General features: G+C 40.6%; 3 protein-coding genes and 2 long non-coding RNA genes across 5 annotated transcripts; 4 read left to right on the forward strand and 1 right to left on the reverse strand.

Annotated features, from left to right (window-relative positions):
* Positions 1-219: 219 nt before the first annotated feature.
* LOC116190388 (probable WRKY transcription factor 3) lies at positions 220-3,073 on the forward strand. Its single transcript, XM_031520072.1, has 4 exons — positions 220-671; positions 1,169-1,791; positions 1,892-2,050; positions 2,451-3,073. The coding sequence occupies exons 1-4, from the start codon at positions 297-299 to the stop codon at positions 2,755-2,757; spliced, it is 1,464 nt and encodes a 487-aa protein (XP_031375932.1). The 5' UTR covers positions 220-296; the 3' UTR covers positions 2,758-3,073.
* A 6,897-nt stretch (positions 3,074-9,970) lies between these two features.
* On the forward strand, positions 9,971-14,498 carry LOC116190384 (probable protein S-acyltransferase 22). The gene is made up of 9 exons (XM_031520067.1): positions 9,971-10,551; positions 10,660-10,773; positions 11,544-11,942; positions 12,123-12,191; positions 12,277-12,348; positions 12,525-12,653; positions 12,803-12,883; positions 13,100-13,288; positions 13,396-14,498. Exons 1-9 carry the CDS (start codon positions 10,510-10,512, stop codon positions 14,176-14,178), a joined length of 1,878 nt encoding a protein of 625 aa, XP_031375927.1. The 5' UTR covers positions 9,971-10,509; the 3' UTR covers positions 14,179-14,498.
* LOC116190385 lies at positions 14,483-15,710 on the reverse strand. Its single transcript, XM_031520068.1, has one exon. It carries the CDS (start codon positions 15,614-15,616, stop codon positions 14,621-14,623), a length of 996 nt encoding a protein of 331 aa, XP_031375928.1. The 5' UTR covers positions 15,617-15,710; the 3' UTR covers positions 14,483-14,620.
* A 1,596-nt stretch (positions 15,711-17,306) lies between these two features.
* Positions 17,307-18,423, forward strand: LOC116190382. Its single transcript, XR_004152658.1, has 3 exons — positions 17,307-17,463; positions 17,551-17,650; positions 18,366-18,423. It is a non-coding gene; the product is annotated as an uncharacterized LOC116190382 (long non-coding RNA).
* Positions 18,424-18,949: 526 nt separating this feature from the next.
* LOC116190383 lies at positions 18,950-19,773 on the forward strand. Its single transcript, XR_004152659.1, has 3 exons — positions 18,950-19,250; positions 19,391-19,444; positions 19,653-19,773. It is a non-coding gene; the product is annotated as an uncharacterized LOC116190383 (long non-coding RNA).
* The last annotated feature ends 2,171 nt before the right edge of the window (positions 19,774-21,944 follow it).

A 21,944-nucleotide genomic window follows, 5' to 3' on the forward strand; every position in this document is an offset into this window, starting at 1 on the left:
TTTTTTTTTCTCGTCCATGTATAAGTAGGCCAGTATACTGACTAATGACCAATCTCTACTGACTAATGAAGTCGGTTTGTTTTAAGATGCAGTTTATTAACTGCGTCATATCTCGGTTAGATTAGAAATGAGGGCTTTTTAATATTTGAGTCATTGACTTTCGTTCTAAATGGAAAATAAAACGAAAAAAGAAAAATCTCAAAAGGACCAGAAACAGAACACAGCGACGGCAAAAGACAAAAACCATATCAGACCCAGAGAGAGAACAAGTCCGAGATTTTACGGAGCTTTTCCAAATGGCCAACAACGGTCAGCCGCCGCCAAAGCCCACGATAACTCTCCCGCCGCGCTCGTCAGCGGCGGAGTCTCTCTTCGGCGGCGGTAGCAGCAGCGGGGGACCGGGAACCACCCCTGTTCCCCTGTTCGGATTCAGCCCGGGCCCGATGACCCTCGTCTCAAGCTTCTTCTCCGAGGGCGAGGAGTGCAAGTCCTTCTCCCAGCTCCTCGCCGGCGCCGTGGCCTCCTCGACAGCTGCGGCCCCGTCATCGTCCGGTGAGGTCCGGTTGAGGCATAACTGGACGGCGGCTACGCCTCCTGGGGTGTTCTCGATACCGCCCGGGATGAGCCCGGCGGCTCTGTTCGACTCGCCCGGCTTCCTGTCTCATCTTCCGGTAAAAGATCATGATAGGTCCTTTTGTTTCTTTTTCCGTACTGCCAGAGGCTTCTTAAATTTGGTAGTTTTCAAATCCAAACTCAGCCGACGTCGATTTAATTCTCCGAATGAAACTATGAATTTTTTCGATAGGACATTATCCAGACGAGAATTCTTGAGCTCCAGTAAATCTTGATGAGCTTCCGTATTCGGAAATCTAATTCGCTGTAGCCAGTGATCAAGAACTTGCATATTAAACTTTCGCCTGATTTTATTCTTCTGTTTACATTTTCCTCATTTGCCGGCGGTTGTCTTGTTTAAGGAAAATGCTGGCATCTGTTTGTCCCCTCATATGAACTCCAATGTGTTGCATATTCGGGTTCCGATACTCTTGCCTACCTAAATACAGAGCATAACTGTCTGACACTCTGTCCGATTTCTTTTGTCTCACCTCGTTCATTACTCTGCTATTCGGAGTCCTCATTCGTCTTACTTATTAGATTGATTTGTGCATAGGTTTCTTTTGGACATCCGCACCAGCAAGCCCTTCCACAGATGTCAGCTCAGGCCCAACAGCCCCATGGCCAGCACGTTCGTCCCGAACAAGCATCCTCTTCAACTTTGCCCGCTGTTCCACCCTTCACTGCAAGTTCATCGGCATACCAGCAGCAGAAGCAGCAGCAAGTATATTTAGCAGAGTCAAGAGAAACATCTGACATCTCGTACGACCAGAGGGCACAGTCCGCTCCATTGGTTGTCGATAAGCCTGCCGATGATGGCTATAACTGGAGGAAGTATGGACAGAAGCAGGTGAAGGGCAGCGAGTTCCCCCGGAGCTACTACAAGTGCACGAGCCCGGGCTGTCCCGTCAAGAAGAAGGTTGAGCGGTCGTTAGAAGGGCAGATAACGGAGATCATATACAAGGGGCAGCACAACCACGACCTGCCTCAAAACAACAAGCGGGCTAAAGATCATGCAGTTGGGGATCAGTCTGAGCTTAACAGATTGAGAGAGGTGGCGCAGGAATCTAGTCAACTGTCAGCTGAGCGGTTTTCTGGGATGAGTGATAGCGAGGAGTTGGGGGATGCTGAAACCGGAGTCGAAGAAAGAGATGAGGATGAACCCGACCCAAAGAGACGGTATTCTTTTCTATGTGGATATTACATTTCTTGCTTGAGAAGCTTCTTCTATCAGTTTGTCGAGTTTACTGACCAGATAGACATATTTCATGTTCTGCAGAAGTGCAGACATAAGGGTGTCTGAGGCAGCTTCTTCGCATAGGACTGTTACGGAGCCTAAAATCATCGTGCAGACCACAAGTGAAGTCGATCTCTTGGATGATGGATACCGGTGGCGGAAGTACGGGCAGAAAGTGGTCAAAGGGAATCCCTATCCCAGGTAGGACTACTTCCGGAATGAGGTCTTTCTCACAACTTGTTGCTGCTGCAATTCTAAATTTTGTACTAACTACTTGATCGCGCACGGACTAGCAACATGGGACCAATTGAATTCATGTTAGTGGATATGTCTGCTCCCAGCAAGACACGGCTAATGGTCTAACTGGTATATTATGTCGCTTTTTCGAGCTAACAGTACATGGTACTTTGCCTTACTGAACTCATATATCATTGAATGTTGTTCTTCAAGAAAACTCATTTGGACTCCTCCAAAATGAGAAAGCATTGTTCATTTCAATTCCGTTTCAGGAATATAGTCGAAAGAACATACATAAGAGAGAGGATTCTCAGCGGGAGCTGTTTAAGTTATACCTCTTTTTTTTCTTGGTCATACCCCGCAGGAGCTACTATAAATGCACGACCCCGGGATGCAATGTCCGGAAGCACATCGAGCGGGCTTCAACAGACCCGAAAGCCGTCATAACGACTTATGAGGGCAAACATAGCCATGACGTCCCCGCCGCCCGAGCCAGCAGCCACAGCGTTGCCAACAGCTTCGCCTCTCAGCTGAGAGAGCAGAACATGTCCTCGGAAAGTGATTCCTTGGCCGGTAAGGCGGACTTCAGGGACGGCAGTGGACAGCCAATGGGCCGCCTACGCTTGAAGGAAGAGAAGATCACTCAAGTATCGCGCGATGAGAAGCCGTAAGTTGTCTTTGTCTGAATCTTTTTCCTCGAATTCGAAATCCTCGACACGGGATGACATGGTTTTTCTTTTCTTTTCTACTGGGCTTAGGCCCCGTTTCACTATAAAAAAAAAAAAAAAAAAAAAAAACAGGAGCGAGAATGGCCGTTTGACATTAACCGTTTGTTGTATGTATGTAAGAAAAGCATAGAGAATTTAGTGTTTTTTATATAACATATTTATTTTTTTATTTCTTATATATTTGAATTCTTTTTCGTACGTGGATATATAATAAAAGGGTCTTTTTTTTTGTGAAATAAAGGGGTCAATTTATACATAATTGTTTCGGGTTTGGTGTATTATTGGTTGCGAATGTAACATTACTGTTTTTGACTTCATTCTTTATTATTATTATTTTGCGAATTAGAGGCCGAAGTCCATAGAAAAATAAATTAAGCAATACAAAAACGAGATATGGTGGTCTTTATAATGTCCCCCAATAAGTAAAAATCGAGCCCAATACTATTGATGCGACTGTTTGCAGTATGGCCCGAGAGGCATCATAAGCCCATAATAGCCCCCAAAGTATTTCGATACAATATGGGCCAGCAGAGCCCAACAGCGGGCCCGCTTCCGTAGCCGTCTTGAATAATTTGTCTGTCCTAGTATAGTTTACTTTGGGGGAAAGAACATTGATCCATTTTTTTTCGGACATGAGTATTTCTTTTGGTGTCCCCTAATGAACAGAGGAGTCGGTTGTTAAGCTCGAAATGTTCGATAAATGCGTGCACCAATACGTTACTGTCAATGCAACAATGAGGTTCGGTGAGAAAAGGTGGAGTTGAGGGTAGAAAGAATAGGATGTGGACCTTGGAAGTTAGGACAATTTTAATGGCCTCTACTTATTAAGGTTTCCATCAATTAGAACGGGGCCCATATGCTTTTGTGGCCGGTATAGAAGGAAGGAATATCAGCAAGTTGTCTTAAATCATGAATAATACAGCGGATAGAGTCAATCTTTGTTAAAATCTACAAAAAATTTGCTTCTTTCTTTACATAATATTCACATCTTAAAGTTTCATATTAATAATGCAATAGGGTTGGTCCATTTGTCACCCATGAAATATATTGGTCCCACCCTCGTCTATATGATTTGATCTCTCATTATTTTTCGGTCTGCACCTGGTGTCTAAGAAGCCAATTGACTCCGACTAATTCAATTCGAGTCGTGTCAACTCATTAAGAAGTAAAACTCTCGCAACGTGAATTTTTTCTATTTACGATATTCGAATCCGAGACATTACGTAAGGAAAAATAAGCGTCAAATCACTAGAATCGGTACGTGTTGTTTCAAATGATCAAGTGCCTTATTTATTTGTTTGTTGCCATATATTTGTACATTTAACCACACCTGGAATTGGACCAAAAGTGATTCGGAACTTATTTCGCTTAAGTAAAGTCTCGGATTCGAGTAATTGTGAATGTACAAAATCTTTGCTGGGAGAATCTTATCCCTTAGTGGGCCAATTCAACTTGACTGGATTAGTCGGGATCAAATTGAATTTCTAAATACCAGAGTTTATACTGGAAAAAAAGAGTTTACCTGAATTTATATTTTCAAAATTCAATAGGAATGACATTATGGTATAAAGGCGCGACTTTCGTCAGCAATACTCAAGTACGAGCTATCCTAAAATCATGCAAAGGAATGTTTGTATAGTTAAATTAACATGTCATATGTGTTTACATGATGTTTAAAATTTATGTCGACTGTGTAAATTAGAACTAAATAAAATTTAAAACTCATTCTTTTTTGGAAGTAATTTGTAATATATCCATAAAAAGAATAATTTTTTTTTTTTGATATATATGAGAGTGTGAATGAGGCATCGCCATCAAATGAGTTACTCCCTGCTGGAGCTGGCTCACGAGTTTTTATCCACGTTTCTTCCCAGTGGGGCCCACTCTTTGATTCTTTCTCGGGAGCTCAAAAATTTCTTTTTCGTCGCCTGACCGATTTATGGGTAGAAAGTAGAAACAATGGTTTTATTATTAATTCAATTTTAAACCCATTAGAATTGGAATAAGACCAATACGATATTATATAAAATTCTAAATCCAATTTTTAATCTGATTTTCTAGATCTGACGGGGGAGACCTACCATTATTTATACTTTCTTTATCCTTTTTCTCTTCAATGTCGATATGAGAAAAAGTAAAATTCGCAGATAATATTATCGAAAATCTTGTCCTTTTTGAAACAATTATTGTCGAAATAATTGAAAAAGAATTATTGCTCTTTCTGAATATTCACAACTAACAATTTCATATGCCATTTGGTGGTATAGTTTCTACCAAAAAAATAAAAATAAATTCATGATTAATCCTTTCTCTTTTTGCTAATAAAAATTTTATTGAATTTAAGGTCGACACTCATAAAAAATAGTGGCAGGTTACTTTGACTTTTTTTCGCCTAACCAAAGACAAGAAGTTTGCAAATGATTTTCTCATAAATATATTTACTTCAACAATTTAATTTTGATTTTAAATCTAACTAATTAGTCATTAATAGAAGACATGATATGATATATTTACATAGGCCCATGAAACCTAGATTTTGTAAGATATCGTAGGTTGGAGAGAAGATTGGTTATTAGTTTAGTTCAGCTTGGACTTTGGTGGTCCATGAATGAATTCTTTTAAAATTTTTTTAATCATATAAGTAAAGAGAGCTTTTTTTTTTTTCCTTTTTTGGGAGATAAATATATGAGGGAGAGAAAAGGAAGGATATATTGGGGTTGGTAAAAATTGTAATGTGTGATGCGTAGGATTTTGAGGAAAGGACAGAAGGTGATCCAAAGAAATTTAATGCAGTCGAGCTACTCTGTCATATACTGTTGTTTAATTTTTAATTTTTGTGGTTTATATAATTTTTTTAAATGTAAGCAAAAACACATTTTTCAAAACCTAATAAGGAGTTTCCGTCATTTTTTACCATTTATTATTATTATTATTATTATTATTATTGACTGAGTTTGATTATCCTATAAATTTTATGTTTCCCGACTATACCCCAGTTGAGAGCTAGTCTTAAAAATTTGAAATTGAAACTTAGCTTATCAAGTAAGAATAGTCATCTCGGTGAGAAATAAGGAAATGAATTATATAAAAACTGATACCGAAAGTTCAATCAAGAAGAATAAGATATCCGGGAACTCTCAATCTAGAGCCGAGGACAACTGCAATGTTAGTGACCTGCATTCTCCAATTCTCATTACCTTACAAGGCCAAAACTGAGGATTTTAATTTGCATAGAATATTGACATCGGGATGCAAATTTTTGTGTTCTCAATGGCCAGAAAAAAAAAAAAAGGTTATCTAAGTTGGAAGCATTTATTTGGTTTTTATCTTTTTTACCAATTCATCAAGTTCAATATATCTGACAGCAAAATGCCAAAGATATCATTTTTTTTTTACTTTAATACCTCCTTAAACCAATAAAAAAAATATATTTTTGAAGGAAATTTGAAAGAATGGAACAGCCTCTGCACAAAAATCCATCCTTTCACCCATTTGCCTCTGTTAGGTCAATTCTTCCTTCCCACCATTGTTGTGCTTATATGCACAGAGCCCACATAGCGTGACAGATCAATACCAATGATCTTCAATCCTTCACTTCCCATAATTTCTTATTCTTTTTCATTAAAATTTTTAATTAACTAAACCTTCCAATAAATTAGAAAACTAACCTCGAGACATAAAAATAAAAGATTACATATAACTTCTTCTTTTTTTTTTTTTTGTGAATAATATCATTTTATCGATCAATTTAATTTACATTTTACTGCTGGGTGCCACAACGGCTTTGTCGCCTACCAGATCGAAGAATCAGGCTTACATATATATATGGGTGATCGAAAAGTAATCCTTGATAAAAGCAAAAAACAGGCGCAAAACAAACACAACATAATTACAGACTGACTTCACGCCTATATGATAGGATTAGAGTTAGACTAGGGCTGACCATTCACGGCTTAACAGGACCGTGTGAACCCATTACAAGCTCTTAGGACCTCCAATGGAACCATAAGAGGAACCCAACAGCGGCGCCGAGCTATGTCGGTAAGACGTCGATAATAACAGCTGGAGCAACCAATGATTTCAATCGCAAGAAAATGGGGGAGGTGGATGTAATAGCGTCCCACACGGGTCATTGTCAAAACGCATTGAGTAACCAACAAGCTGATTCCAATCGAGGTAGAACAGTAGTGAAAACTTAGAGGTGTTTGTATGTAATTTCGTCATGGTGATGTTTGCTATATAGCCAATTAATAATATGTCTTGTGTGAGCCCATTTCTTGGATTTGGAACCCTGAGACTAACCACTTGCCACGACCTTTTTGACTTTTACATGAAGCATCTGACCTGACTTTCATTAGGAAAAAAAAGGTCCTTTGTATTGTTTAAAAGCTATATTTATTGATCGAAGTCACACTTGATGTTACATTAGTCGGTTAACGATCGATTATATGGTCATTCCATTCGAATTTTATATCTATATTAAAATGTGATGCTCGTGTTAGTACAAGTAACTCAATTGACTTGATGTCGATATTAATCTACTTATGGGATAAACACTTGGCCTAATTAAGTACTTTCTCAAGGAATATGACATTACTTTCACAAATTGTGGGTAACCAATAGAATTCATTGCTTTTTAAGACAAGTGACATGGGTTAGCAATCGATCAAATGTCGAGGTTACATTTCAAGTGATATTTAGTAGATCGATCTTTTGGATTGGGAGGATATATATATATATAAATGGCGCCGTTGAAAGGCCTAAAAGATAATAGGATCAAATTGAAATTAAAAAACAATGAGTATTTGTTGTATTACAAAATGTGACATTTGGTGTGAGGATAGAATCCGAACACATGGGCTTAAGGCCAAATAGATCGCAACTCTAATTCTCCGTTCTTCTAGGTAAAGTTTTCAACCACTCCTCATATCCCTTACCAGCCTATTCACATTTTTTACGTAACTATAAGGCTAGGGTTGCTTTTTCCAAACCTAATGATTCGTTAGGTTTCTTAGTTAAAATCAAAAAATTTTAACTTTAATTTTAACTCAACATACTACACAACACAAATACACATTTTTAAAGTTAAAAATTTTAACTTTAACTTAACACACTACACAATTATTTATTCTTTTCCACAATCAAAATCAAAATTACTTTTAACTCTGAAATCAAACGCACCATAATATTTTTTTCTTTTCGTTCGTTTGAGTGAGTTATATAATATTAAATTTAACATTAATATTAATAATGTATTCGAAGGTTTCTTGATTAAAAAATTTAGAAAAAAAAAAGCATGCTATCCACTCATAATTGGAGATGCTGTTCTCCACATAAAAAAAAAATTGCATGTTGACATTCTTCCATGCTAAGCATAATAAATAGAACACCTGGTAACAACTCTCCATCAATGGAAATTCACATTCAATAATTGCACCAAAACTGCAGATTACTGTTAAAGACTTCGATTTGGAAATATCCAACAATAATGCGACCTTTTTTTCTTCGTTGCAAATGAAATCCATGGTCGTCGAAGTGTATTTTTACTGGTGAGAACTAAATCTGAACCTTTCAAATAATTAATTCCAGGTCGAGGATGATGACACTATATCAACCCTCATTTTCCAAAATAGCGTGTATTTTGACACAAAAATGCGATTATAAACGATTACTAGCTATGAGAATCACATCAAATGTTGCAGTTTAAGTCTACATATATAGGGAAGCTATCGAAAATAGTAAAAATCAGAAAGGTTTTAACACATTCTGTTATGTATGTACTAGTTTCATCCTCTCAAGTAGTAGAGATGGTAATAAATATGATAATAAATGAAGGGAATCGAAATGGTAGACGTGGCACGAGGAAAAGAAGCAAAACGGTCCTTCCTTAGGAAGAGCATTAAATTCAAAGGAAGAAGTCATTGCTGGGTGCGGGCAGTTCCGCTATAGCTAAAAACCAAAAAATGCCTCGTTGGAGTGCTAATGACATAACAGGGTAATTACACAACCATGTGGTCCATTTTCCGAACAAATTATATGATGTCGCGGTACCCAGAATTTATCAATAATCATAGTTCAGAATTTGTACGAACATTTGTATTTGTAATTAATTGCGACTGTGAATTAGATTCGATGTGTTTTGTGTATTATATATGGACTCATGAATTCGGTTAAAAGACGTAGCACAATGATATAGTTTACATAGTAAATTATGCACATAGGCCTGGCATAATCACCGCAAGACATGATTGAGTCTTATTTAACTTTTGGCAACGCATGATTAAAATCTTTTATGCTAATGTGTATATGTACGTAGATGAACGCGTTGTATCTTACGTACAACCTGTGCACGATAAAGAAGATACACCGAATTGAACAGTATTTTGGGATATCAATTAACGTTCGTTTCTCACCTTCAAGGTTGTTCAAGTTCAAAAGATGCTATATTTTGCTTAACTGCATTTACACTTCAACACTAGGGTTGGTTATTCAACTCGAAAATAATTTTTCCAATTACAAAGAGATTCATATAGACTTAGCAAAAAATAAGAGCAAATACAAAAATTTAATCATATTACGGGCAAATTGGGATTGGAGAACGATTGATATAGTAACTCTCACAGTGCGTAGTCATCTAAGTACGAACTCTGTTGTGGAATATTCGATTTGAGTCCTAACTATACCAAGATTCAAGAGTCTGAACTCATCGCTGCGATCTCAATGAGATTTCAAAAAGACATTATTGATTCACAAAGTTATGGTCAAAATACTCCTACTGCAAGCGGATTTCACCCCTCTTATGTGCTCCCAATGAACCCCCAAACTAATATTTGAAATACAAGCTTGTTTTTTTTTTTTTTTGGTTTTTTTGATGATTTAGAATTCTAGGACGTTATCAACTAAACTCAGTCTCATTAGTCTTTGTTGAGATAAAATATTAAGAGTTAATTAATAATATTCCCACATAACCCCAAAAAAAGAAAAAAAAAAAGGGAACAGCTGTGTTTAATAATGTTTTTGTCCTGACAAAATCCCCGGGGGTAGTAGCTCTGTCTGTCATGGGGAAAATGGGCAACCCGACACTCCAAACAAGGTAAAAGGTCCCCCAAAAAAAAAAAAAAAAGGGCTTCTCACTGCCATTAATTATAGGCATGGAAAAGCAAGCGAACAAACCCATCTCTCTCTCTCTCGCTCTCGCTCTGCCTTACAGTCTCTCCTTTGCTTTGCTCAAGTGAAAAGCTTCCAAGAAAAGCGAAAGAGGAAGAGGAAGGAAGAACCAGCGACCCTTTTCTTCCTCTTCTTATCTGTACACTTCCTTCACCTGTGACCTGGGGGCTGGCTACCGGCGTATGATTGACTGAACACAGCCAAAGCTTTCTTCCCTGTCACATTCTCCACCCCGTTCTTCATTTACTAAAACCATCACCTTCTCGTTTCGGTCTCTCTCTCTCTCTCTCTCTCTCTCTCTCGGGTCTTGCTTTCTTCCCCATCCTCCTGTTTGTCGGATTAGACCCTTTGAAAATTGCAATGTACCCCACAGTAGAGCCGCCCGTGTTCTGCTTTTCCCGGGGAATGAGGGAAAGTTGAGCTGAGTAGAAGCTCAAGAAAAAAGCGATCTTTTCTCTCTCTTACCCATATATCTTCTTCTGGGTTTGATTCTTCCTTCTGGGCTGTTGAAATTGGAGCAGCTCTGGGATGAGGAAGCACGGATGGCAACTTCCATACCATCCCCTGCAGGTGCTCTCTCTTTTCCTCTCACTTCCACTGTCGGTTTCATCGGTACAATTTTCTACTTCAATCAGCAATTTTGGGGGGCTTTTCTTGATGATTTTGCGTGCCGTGTAGGTGGTGGCAGTTGCTGTTTTTCTGGCATTAGGGTTTGCTTTCTATGTCTTCTTTGCACCCTTCGTCGGGAGGAAGATGTTTCAGTATGTGGCGATGGGAATCTACACTCCTCTGGTAAGTAAGATGCTTTCACTGTTCCCCTTCGAACTGTAAAATGGTACATTTTCATGGGCTGTTGGGCCTTTTAGATCTATACTATTTCAGCTGTTTGTGCCTGTTGTTTTCTGAATTTTCTGTTTGGTTTTTGTTCTTTGTGATTGGATCCTTCCTACCATGATGTGTGTGATTCTTCTCTGGATTCCTTTCATTTTCGCTTGCTTTAGATTGCAGATCACTTCAACCATCTTCATTAGACTGTCATTTTAGTGGTTGGGGATAAATGAGGTGATTGTCTTCTTCTTGCCGATATCTCACATCTTAGGAGCCACTAATTCCATCAGCTTCCTTTGGGTTTTGGCATTTATTTAGTCAGTCTGTAATGTGGAACCATATATCATCGGAACCAATTGCTTATATCTCCTTATTGTCTTATCAAACCATTATTCTTCGGTGTGGTTGCTGATCGACAATTAGTTTGTTGCTTATTTGCCGAAGTGTTTGAGCAGCCACATGTTAAGCTGAGACTTCTTCAAGGTTATTAGGAAAGTTCCAACATTTTGAGCTGGTGAAAATCCCCCTTTCTCTTAAGCAAGGGAGAAAACTCGCAAATTTGTCAACTTCATACTTCTCATAACTATTTGATGATCGGGATTTTTGTGATTGATGAGATTGAGTTGAACTTTGACCTTGCAGCTTGATTAAGGTTTTATTACTTATAAGCTTCTCCTTGTAGTGCATTCTAGTCCAGTTTTTGAACTGAAAAAGAAATGACACTCCCTTGTCAGATTATGTGCGTGTTCGGTCTGTATATCTGGTGCGCTGCTGCAGACCCTGCAGACCCAGGAGTTTTTAGGTCGAAAAAGTATCTCAACATACCTGACAGTGCGAAGCATAATCAGTCAAAGAGCACTAAGCTAGGGGGAGAATCGGTTTCTTCTATGCAAGATGCAAGTTCTGCTGCACTAGGTGGGAAAGCTCTCGATGCACATGCAACGGCTTTTGAAGTGAAAGAGGCGTCAACTGAAATGGAAAAAAATAATGCGTCTTCACAGGATTCATCTTGCTTCCTCTGGGCCCTCGCCCCTTGTTACTTCATTTGCAAGTGCTGTGGTTCAGGGGAAGAATCTTCTGAGCATCAGGCTAGTGAGGATGGAATGTTCTACTGCAGTTTGTGTGAAGTAGAGGTATTAGCATCTCTGTCTTTTGTACGGTACGGTTGGAACTTGAATAGTCTAATGACAAAGCTGAAGCAAACCGATAAGTTGATTCCATATGATCTACTGGACATGCAGCATGCTATGATATTCATTACTAGGATGAAGTTAAGTTTGCATCAGATTTGAAGGATGGTTTATTTATTTCAGGTTTTCAAGTACAGTAAACATTGTAGAGTTTGTGACAAATGCGTGGATCGATTTGACCACCACTGCAGGGTATGCGGGATCTTAATATTCTGAAGTTTGCTTTAATCTCATTTAATCAGTTCTCCTGATGCCTCTCTTTTCTGCTTTTCTTAAGTGGCTCAACAACTGTATAGGTAAAAGGAACTATCGACAATTTTTCACTCTCATGGTTTCTGCTCTTCTATTGGTAAGTATGAAAATTCTTCTATAATATTTTGACAAGCTGTCCCTTGTAAAATCCAATTTTAATGATGCTGAATTAGATAAACTGCAATTCTTATGGATCATGAACTATTTCATTCGTCTGCATACCATTTCATGAGGTTAATAGTTGTGCTTTGTTGCTTGGGCTTGAGGTTGCAGCTTATTCTACAGTGGGCAACTGGTATTCTTGTGCTTGTGTGCTGTTTCCTCCAGAGGAAGAGGTTCACTGTTGAAATTGCCTCCAAGCTAGGAAGCAGCTTCTCTTTGGTGCCTTTTATTATCGTAGTGGTAAGGCTCATATGATTTTCTTTCTTTTCTTTCTTTATTGCCCCTCTTCCCTTTTTCTCATATCAGTCCGCTCTTGATTTCAGTTCCATGACTTTAATTTACCATCGCTTCTCGGGCTTATGAGATGAACATGAATCTTCTTGTAACAGGCTGTCTGCACCTTCCTGGCTATGCTTGCTACTTTGCCACTTGCTCAGCTATTCTTCTTTCACATACTTCTTATAAAGAAGGTAACTTTGAGTGCATATGAATTTTAACTTCAGTATCCAGTTCAATGCCAGTTTTTGTCTTGTTGATGCCGCAAAATATTCTTTTCTTGCATAGAGGGGACTAGTCGGGGCCCTCTGTCCCTGATAGATAAACAGTATTTGCTAAATAAATGCCGTATATTGTTGGTTTTTTTTTTTTTTGGGTGCATTGACTTGGTTCTTATATGGTTATGTCAGGGAATCAGCACATATGATTACATAATAGCTTTGAGGGAGCAGGAGCAGGAGCAACAAGGAGTTGGAGGTCCTCAAAGTCCGCAAATGTCTCCAATGAGCTCTATCACTGGATTAAGCAGTGCGAGCTCTTTCACGACTTTCCGTCGGGGAGCATGGTGTACACCTCCCCGTCTTTTCCTGGAAGATCAGGTTAGCTTTTGCTGTTACATTTGGTTATGCATGTAAATCTCGGAGTGTTTCTGTTTAGGAAGTCAGACATTTTGATTTGATATTTTCATCTTTTCGTTTCTCTGCAGTTTGATGTTGTACCTCCCGACACCGGTTCTGTTAGTTCTCTAGGCAAAAAGACGGCAAGAGAGGAATCAATCAAGAAAAAGAATCCTGGAGCGGTGAAGATCAGCCCATGGACCCTGGCCAGATTAAATGCAGAAGAGGTCTCGAGAGCCGCTGCAGAAGCCCGAAAGAAGTCCAAAATCCTACAGCCTGTTGCAAGAAGGGAATCCATGCTGGCCCTTGAAGCCGACAGAAGCTTTGGGAGTAGTGGCCGGCGAATGATTCCTTGTCCTGACAGTAACCGAAGGCGACCCAGCAAGCGGGTGAGGCTCCCAGCTGATTTGGCAATGGAGCCCTTGGCTGACCTTTCATCTAGAACTGCTAGCAAAGGCTTCTCAGAGACGTCCAGTAGCCTGGCTCCTCTTCAGCTTGAGGCACGGAGTGCCTTCCAAACAAGCCGAGCCATGTCAAGCTCAGCTGAGATTGTGGGCTCTTCGCCTGAGAGCAGCTTGGACTCCCCTGATATCCACCCATTCCGGGTCTCTTCATCAGGGCCTGAGGAGGCAAGGCAGCTAACTGGACTTTCTGTCGCAGGGTCCGCTGCAAGGAAAGGGATTCCATTGTCGAGGTCAGCTAGCGATGGGTATGAAGCATCGGGCGGGGAAGATAGCGATAGGGTTCCATCTAGACTTGTGCAGAGGTCGTCGAACTGGAGTAACCTTCTTTTCGGGTATGATCAAGATGAGAGGATTGCGAGACTACAAGGGTCATCCTCTTCAGCCCAGATTGATAACAGAAAGCTTTGAACTTTACAGAGTCGGTTCTTCCTGATTCACCTTGGAACCCAATGTTCACAGCTCACTATTCTTTCATTCATGGAAAACATGATTCGCTCGCCCCAAAGGTACTAACGGGAGATCTCAGCTTTTGCACTTTGGACAAGGACTCATTGGCCACATTGGGGCTCTCGTTGAATATCTGTTTCGATCTGGCATCCCGGAAGCTGTAAATGAGTTTTTTCAACATTTTGTAATTGAATGACATTGCCCATTGTTTTGTGTATGAACCGTGTGATGAATTATGAGCCTTATTGTCTCTTAAGAAATTCAATGATGTGGAATGCAAAGTCTCGCATATCTCTCAACTGCCCTTCTGCATTGTACAATTTATATTCACAAGAGAAGACACTCGTAAAAGGAAAGGAGGAACAGAGAAGAAAAGATTGGAAGCTGCCGTGAGGCAGGCCGATCAAGTATAAGCAACAGACACGACATGAGGGACCTTGCCCTCATCGAATGGGAGGCTTACATAATCTCGAGCAAACTCCTCGGCAATCTCCATGGCAAGCTCTCCATGGATGGCCTTGCAGTACATGTACAACACCACATTAGCAGCCAAGTGGAGCAGCATGAACATGGTGAGGACGCTCGACAACGCCACAATCTCAACCACGAAAGCCCAGCTCTTCCACCCGGTGTTTGAGTGCATCGAGCTGGCACAGAGCAGGATCCCGGGAGCGAACCCGAAGAACAGGTTCAGACACAGGGCAACCTTCCTCATGCCCTTCACCAAGTATGTGCTCCTCTTCAATGGGTAGAATCCCCAGACAGATTCAGCCACCACAAGAACATACACCAGAGCCCATTCCACTTGCAAGTAGAACACAATCACCACGAAGGCAAGCGTGATCAGGGCGACAAACCCGACAAAGTAAGGCGACGAGTATTCGATTCGATGCCATATCAGCTCGACCAACTTCACGACCAAGAACACGAAAAGCCCTAAGATTGCGAGGATCAGGCCCTGGATGAGTTGGATGCAGAGGACGGTGACGGAGAGGGGGAAGAAGGAGGTGAAGATGGACTTGATCGCAGGGAGGAGCTTGACAGGGCGGCCGTAGAACCCCTGCACGGTGCTGTGGGTGATGGAGGAGGCGGCGAAGAGGGAGAACAGCGAGAGGAAGGCGGTGAACGCGAGCGTGGCGGCGATGGTGTTGGAAGAATCGGAGCGGTGGTGGAGGCTGAGGAGGGACTGGGGGGCGGCGGAGTTGGGGCCGGCAGAGGACGTGAGGGAAAGGAGGGTGGGGTAGACGGTGAGGGAGAAGGAGAGCGGGAGGAGGAAGAGGACGGAGAGGGCGAGGAAGTGGCGGGAGTGGGCGTTTACTATCCGCCTCGCTTCCGAGATCACCGTCAGGAAGTCCAGCGCCGGCACCGGCGGCGGCGGAGGCGGAGGAGGAATATCCATGGCTGAGATGGACGGAGGGGAGGGAGGGAGGGAGGGATTGGGTCGGAGTTTTTGAGCAGTTCGAGGATGGGGGTTCGGGGATCGGGAAGGATCGTGCGGAGTGGGACATCGAACAAGACAAATCATCTTCCATAATTCGCATATTATAATTCTTTATTATTTTTTTTCGTTTGTCTGATTTTTTACTGTTTTTTGTTTTATCGATGAAATTGAGATGGGAAAGAAGAGACCGATACCGGAGCGGGAAGGGATAAAATAGGAAACGGAATTGACAGTTGAAAGAGACCGTTGCCGTGACATGACCGGAGACCTGCCACGGTGACCAATTCCTTGTTGGGCCAGTCAATGTGATTCATCGCGTAGATGATCCAGAGTACCGGCGTTTCGTACGATCCATCGCATAGATGATCCAGTGTATTGGCGTTTCAAAAAAACTACGGAAAAATACGAAATAGATATTTGTTGGGCTTAATACCCATTCATGGCCGGATCTCTGTTAGGGCTGGAGTGGAACACCATTGTTGATTTATAGAGTTAAATTGCTTAAAAATTATGACATTTACAATTTTTTTTTAAAAATATTTTACGATCATTGAAAAATAGCATATAAAAGGCACGATTTTATTATATATTTTTTAAATATAGTATGATATTTGAAGAATAACACAGAAAAGTACGACTTTTGCTCTTTTTCTTAAATATAACACGAACTTTAAAAAATAGCACAGTAAAATACGACCTTCAAATTTAGCTGCGCATTTAGCATGATGTTAATTATTTTGTCAGATTATAACGATAACGGTCAATGTGAAACTAATGATGCTACGCGACACGATATGATTCGATGAGTAGACTTCATAGATTTTTATTTAATTAAAAAGTAATGATAAAAATTTTAAAAAAATGAAAAGGGGATTCAACTTAGTAAGAGGAAATGGGGAGGGGGTCAACGATAGTGGCTACAATCTCTCAATTGGGGTGGCCGATTGCAGGATGACCCCAATTATATGGGAGGTATCCATAATAGGGGCACCCACGGCCTGAATCGGAAGAGCCTTAAAATTGAGGGTTTTCTCTTTCGATGGTCAAGGCCTCGATTGCGCATCCGCAATCTCCGATCTGCTCCTTTTTTTAGAAATAAATCTTATTTTTAATTCTTTTTAATTTTTAGAAAATTTTTAATTAAATAAAAATATATATGACCCACTCGTCCAATCATGTTGTGCTATGAGATACTATTAGTTGTTACAGTTACATTTGACGAATAATCGACGCCGTGTCAAAATTACCGCTAAACCTGAGGGTTGTGCCTTTCTATACTATTTTTAAAGATCGTACTATATTTATAAAAAAAAATACAAAGATCATACATTTTTGTGTTATTTTTAAAAAATGCAAATGTTATGATTTTCTAGGTAATTAACGCTTGATTTTATTCTCTAAAGCCCAATCAGTTTTGAGTTCGGGAGATCGGCGAGTTCTTTGCACTGATCCACTCCGACCACCTGCAAATGGTTTATGTTTGGCCAAGCTGAGGCACCCCCCAACACACGAATGTTTCCGGACCGAAAATTCTTCGAAATCCGGACCGGATTTGTAAACCGGTCGGTTTTCTTCCCGCTCGTCCTCTCTCGAATACTTCCAAAGCCCAGCCCATTCGAAAGCCCAGTCCATAAAATACGACGTGGTCGGTCAAGCTCCCATCCCTCACTGTCCCTCCAGAAACATGCTCACATTTCTGCTGCTCCATATTCGAGCTCCCATTGCTCTCCATCGTCGTCACCGTCGCGCGGATTCGTCCTGCAACGGGCTCTCCGGTCGGTTCTTCTACTAGTTGCTGATAAAGGGTAAGCTTGGACTCACTCTTTGTCGATCAAATGCCTCTTCTTTTTCTGGGAGGTTCTGACTGTGGAGGAGCTATCACCGTGTTGCAGGGGTGTCCATGGACGGGTATGTGCCGGAGGAAGTACGGAAGTGTGAGGAGTTTATGGATCGTAAGATGAAACCTTCTCTGGTTCGTGCCACTAACGAGCGGTATGGCTTCTATTGCAGCTCGTGACTGCTTGGTCTTGTTGCTTATTATTGATGGCTTTAGGGAAGGGTTTAAGGTCCCTTGTCGTCTAAGTTGAGCTGTTTACTAGCTTATACAACTTAAAAGATTCTTGGCGGGCATTGATTGTCTTAGCTCTTGCTGATGATTCGTTCTTGCCACGAAGAATCGGGCTATTTCTGTCAATTTTTCAGGGAAAAGAGAAAGGTTTCTTGCTCTGGTCGGTGGCTTGACTGAAATAATCGAGTCTGAATGTTCATAAGCGATTCTGTATTTGATTGTTTGCGCAATCATGTGATGTGCTTCTCGTCTCAAGGGCATGATGGATTGTATATCTCATGCAAATGTCTCGTATGCAATATAGAGTCCTTTCATTTGCTTTACACATTCCGAGATTTTCCAGTGACGGACTTTGGGATTTAGCATTTTCTCTATGATAAGCCATGAACTTTTGTTTTTGTAGAAGTTTGGATTTTCTGTAAGCTCACTCAGTATGAATTACTTAGATGGAGGCTGATTTCCACTTTGCTTTCCTGCAAGTCGATTAGTTAGATTTGTCTTGGTTATGGTTCGAGACATAGCACCTTATTTATTCCCCAGAGCACTTCGATGAACTTGTTGAATTGAAACATGAGTTGTAGACAGACTTTCATATTAAATAATTGTTCAATAATATTTTTCTGATCCTATGTTTTGCAGGAACAAGCTCTTTGAACAGCAGAAGATTTGTATCCTTTCTTTTTTGTAAGCATTCTTTGGGGTTATGCGTCTCTCCGTTACTCTGCTGAAACAAAACACTCTTCTTTTTCTCTTTTTTGACGATATGATTTTTCCTGTGTATTGGCTGATGATGATATTTGGGCATGATTAATTTTCTTTATGGAATGCTTCTGTCTCTGTATTGTAGTTTTCATTTTAAACTCTTTAAATCCTCGTTGTTTACTTGACTACCTCTACTTATAGCTCAGATCTGCGAAAGAACATAGAAAATCTACAGAAGAACAGCATAACTAATCTAAGGACAATGGTCAACATTGGGTCTGAAGTGTACATGCAGGCTGAGTGTAAGTCCTCTCTTTCTCCCTCTCTCTCCCTGCCTATTGCTTAATCATGTTACTCGTTTATGCATCAATAATATCGATGGGACATTTTGGTTAACTATTGAAGGCTATCTTGTTGATTCTTGTATACGACATTAGTTTGATTTTCATCTATTTCGACGACCTCTCAATACATGTACTTTGACTGTGGTTGATAAAGCACATGAGATTACATAACATAACACTGCCCTTACTGATGATGCATAGTTGCGGCAATGATTTTAAAATTATAGTAGAAACTAACTGTTTTTTATTATGAGATTTACTGTTCTCTCACGGGGCCTAATCATAACGCAGTTGTGTTGATGGTTATATGGAGACAAATAGTGTTTAGCTCTAAAGATATAATTTAATGAAATTGATGGTGCATCTGCAGACCTGACACCCAAAGGATCTTCGTCGATATCGGATATGGGTTTCACGTGGAATTCACATGGGATGAAGCTCTGAACTACATACCACTAAGGGAAGAGTTATTAGCAAGGTCAAAATTCACTTTTCCCCCCGTCTCATAGAACAGTTCATCTGTGTATAAAGAAGCACAGTCCTTGCATTTCTGAATCCAAGACTTATCTTTACGTTGATCAAGTGTTCGATCTTACTTCATTGAAATTTGTTGTGCAGGCAGATAGAAGAGTGCACTCGTAGAATTGTCCGGATCAGGCTGATATCAAGCGGGTACATCTTCTGTCAAAATTTTCTAGGTCCATGGCTTCTTTGCAAAACAGACAGGAGGACTCAATAACTTTGAATTTTGTCAATCTTAAATCTATTGAAAGATATTTAGAAAAGATGGTTTTTGATATGTTCCATCTTATCAAGCAGGATTGAAGACTCCAAGTTAAGCATCTTTTTAACTTCAAGTTAATGTTTTTCATCGTTGCAGATTCATGAAGGGATACGACAGTTGCTTCAAATTCCGCAGGAGCCATATGTAGAAGAGCGCGTCTTTTAGCAGCGCATCTGAATTTGTCTCGTGTAATTCTCTCCTTTCTCTCTGGCACTTAAACAACGAACTTGATAGCTCAAGAGACTGGTGCTGTTTGATTATACAGATATTGTAAAAGATGCATCGGGCGGGCAAATTTTGTGTCTCGTCTTGGTTACATGAAAATGGATAGTACATTCTTCTAATCCTTTTGAAGATCGTTGATTGACCCGTCTTTTCCAATCTGTATTAGTTTTCCAGGTAGAATTATTAGGATTCCCGGAAACTTCGGTTTGCAACTCTTGCCGTGACTTCTGCTGTCATTTCAATGCTACGCAGGAGCATTTTGATTGTAGCATTCTCTAGGTGGAACAGATTATCAGCTTCGAGTTTGATATGACCGAAACTTTGCTTTCAAACGAGGCATTTCGACTAATTGCAAGCTGAGAGAGGAAGCAGTTCCATTAATTTGATCTTCTATCATCAGTCGAAATTCAAAATCAAATGGAACAAACATTAAAAAGAAATTAAGAAGAAACAGTTTGGAAGAACAGAGAATTAATTGGACACTCATTGGGAGTAACAGATCGAATGGGACGGCACATGTTGAAAAGCCCACTTCAATTCAATGCCACAGACAGAACTGGAGAGCATCAGATTCTGATTCTGTCCGTCTGATGAATCTACTAACAGGTAAGAAATGGAAAACAGTTGGAAGAACAGAGAATCAATCAATAAATGATCAAAGACCGACATGAGAATAGTACGTTGAGAAGAATGTCTACTGCAGAAACCTACTCAGGGAGAGCTCTCATTTCTCAAGCAATCTCCTTTGCCCGATGGTTTCTAGGGTTTGGGTTCCAACTACGTTACATCGAAGACCGGAATTGCCCCGAATACCAGTGGCTGGTGTCCATGGGACTCCTTTCGGCCACTTGATTCCCGAATTAATGGAATACCTACAAGGATATGCAACTTATGAAGCATTCCGAGCAACACGACTATTAGGCGTCCCGATCCATCGAACAATAAAGAGTGTAATTGCCCCGCCCTTTACGATCAGCTGGCCAATGAGAACAGTAGTAGTCAATAATAGTGATTGTGCTTGCATCGTTTTGTGTAGGGGGAACACAGCATGAGTAAGCTCCACCCTAGTGACAGGCTAGTCCCTCCTCTTCTGCCTGCCTTTTTACATCAGAAGTCGATAAACGAGGTAAGCTGAGAAATAGATGGTAGCTTAACCCAAACAGAATTCACCAAAAATATATGCGAACGATCTGTGCATGCATATACCGGGTGCATGCGAAATCTATTAGTCCTACATTATTTGTCTTACGTTTTTTTTTTTTTCCCTCACTGTCCGACTATGAAGAATGTGTGCTGGGAGCTGAATTGCTTCCTCGTCTCCATAACCTTAAGAGTATTCAAATCATAAGTGCGTTAAATATGGAGGAGATAATAGTAATGTCATTGCCATCCCAATCTCGATCACCACCTCCTCCACCCCGGTCCACTTTCCTCCCTCTTCTTCTTAGGAGAATAGAGGTTATGGAATGCGAAAAGATGAAGAGAGTGCTGGACTATTGAGTTATTCATGCTCCTACCCAACCTCGAGAGAAAAGCTGTCTAGATGTGTAAACAGTTCAAGGAGGTGATAGACCGAGGAAAGCCTGGACCAAGCGGGCGGCAGCAGAGACGCTTGCACACACACCACCCTCACGTCGGGAAGGCTACTAGGCTTATTGCTAGTGTATCTGCAGGAACTAGAGAGCATAAGCAGCTGGACTGGCTTTTGCGATTTTATCCGGGTTCTTGACGTAAGAGAATGTCCGAAGCTGAAGAGGATTCCAATGCTCGACGGATTCCCCTTCTCTCCTTTCCTCCTGGAGGAGGTGGTAGTACATTCTTACGAATGGTGGGAAGCATCGGAATGGGATCACACCCTGAGGCAAAGCTTGCCCTTGAGCTGTGTTCATCCTCAACAAGGACGACTATACAAGAATTCCTATCCAGGAATGCGGGACCATCACCGCATCACGATCCGCTGAATATGTAGCAAGGTACTGTATATACTTCGAGAGCATTGCCCGGCTTCCGGTTTCCACAACAACCTAAGAAGTCAGAATTTTTTTCATTTTTTTGGTAGTATATTTTAAGGGTTAATTACACTGGTGGTCCAAAAATTTTAATAATATACCAGGTTAGTCCAACAAGTTTTTTTTGCTACTTGATGGTACAAAATGTTTCAAA

This window comes from Punica granatum, unplaced genomic scaffold (assembly GCF_007655135.1).
Source record: "Punica granatum isolate Tunisia-2019 unplaced genomic scaffold, ASM765513v2 Contig00430, whole genome shotgun sequence".
NCBI classification, from domain to species: Eukaryota; Viridiplantae; Streptophyta; class Magnoliopsida; order Myrtales; family Lythraceae; genus Punica; species Punica granatum.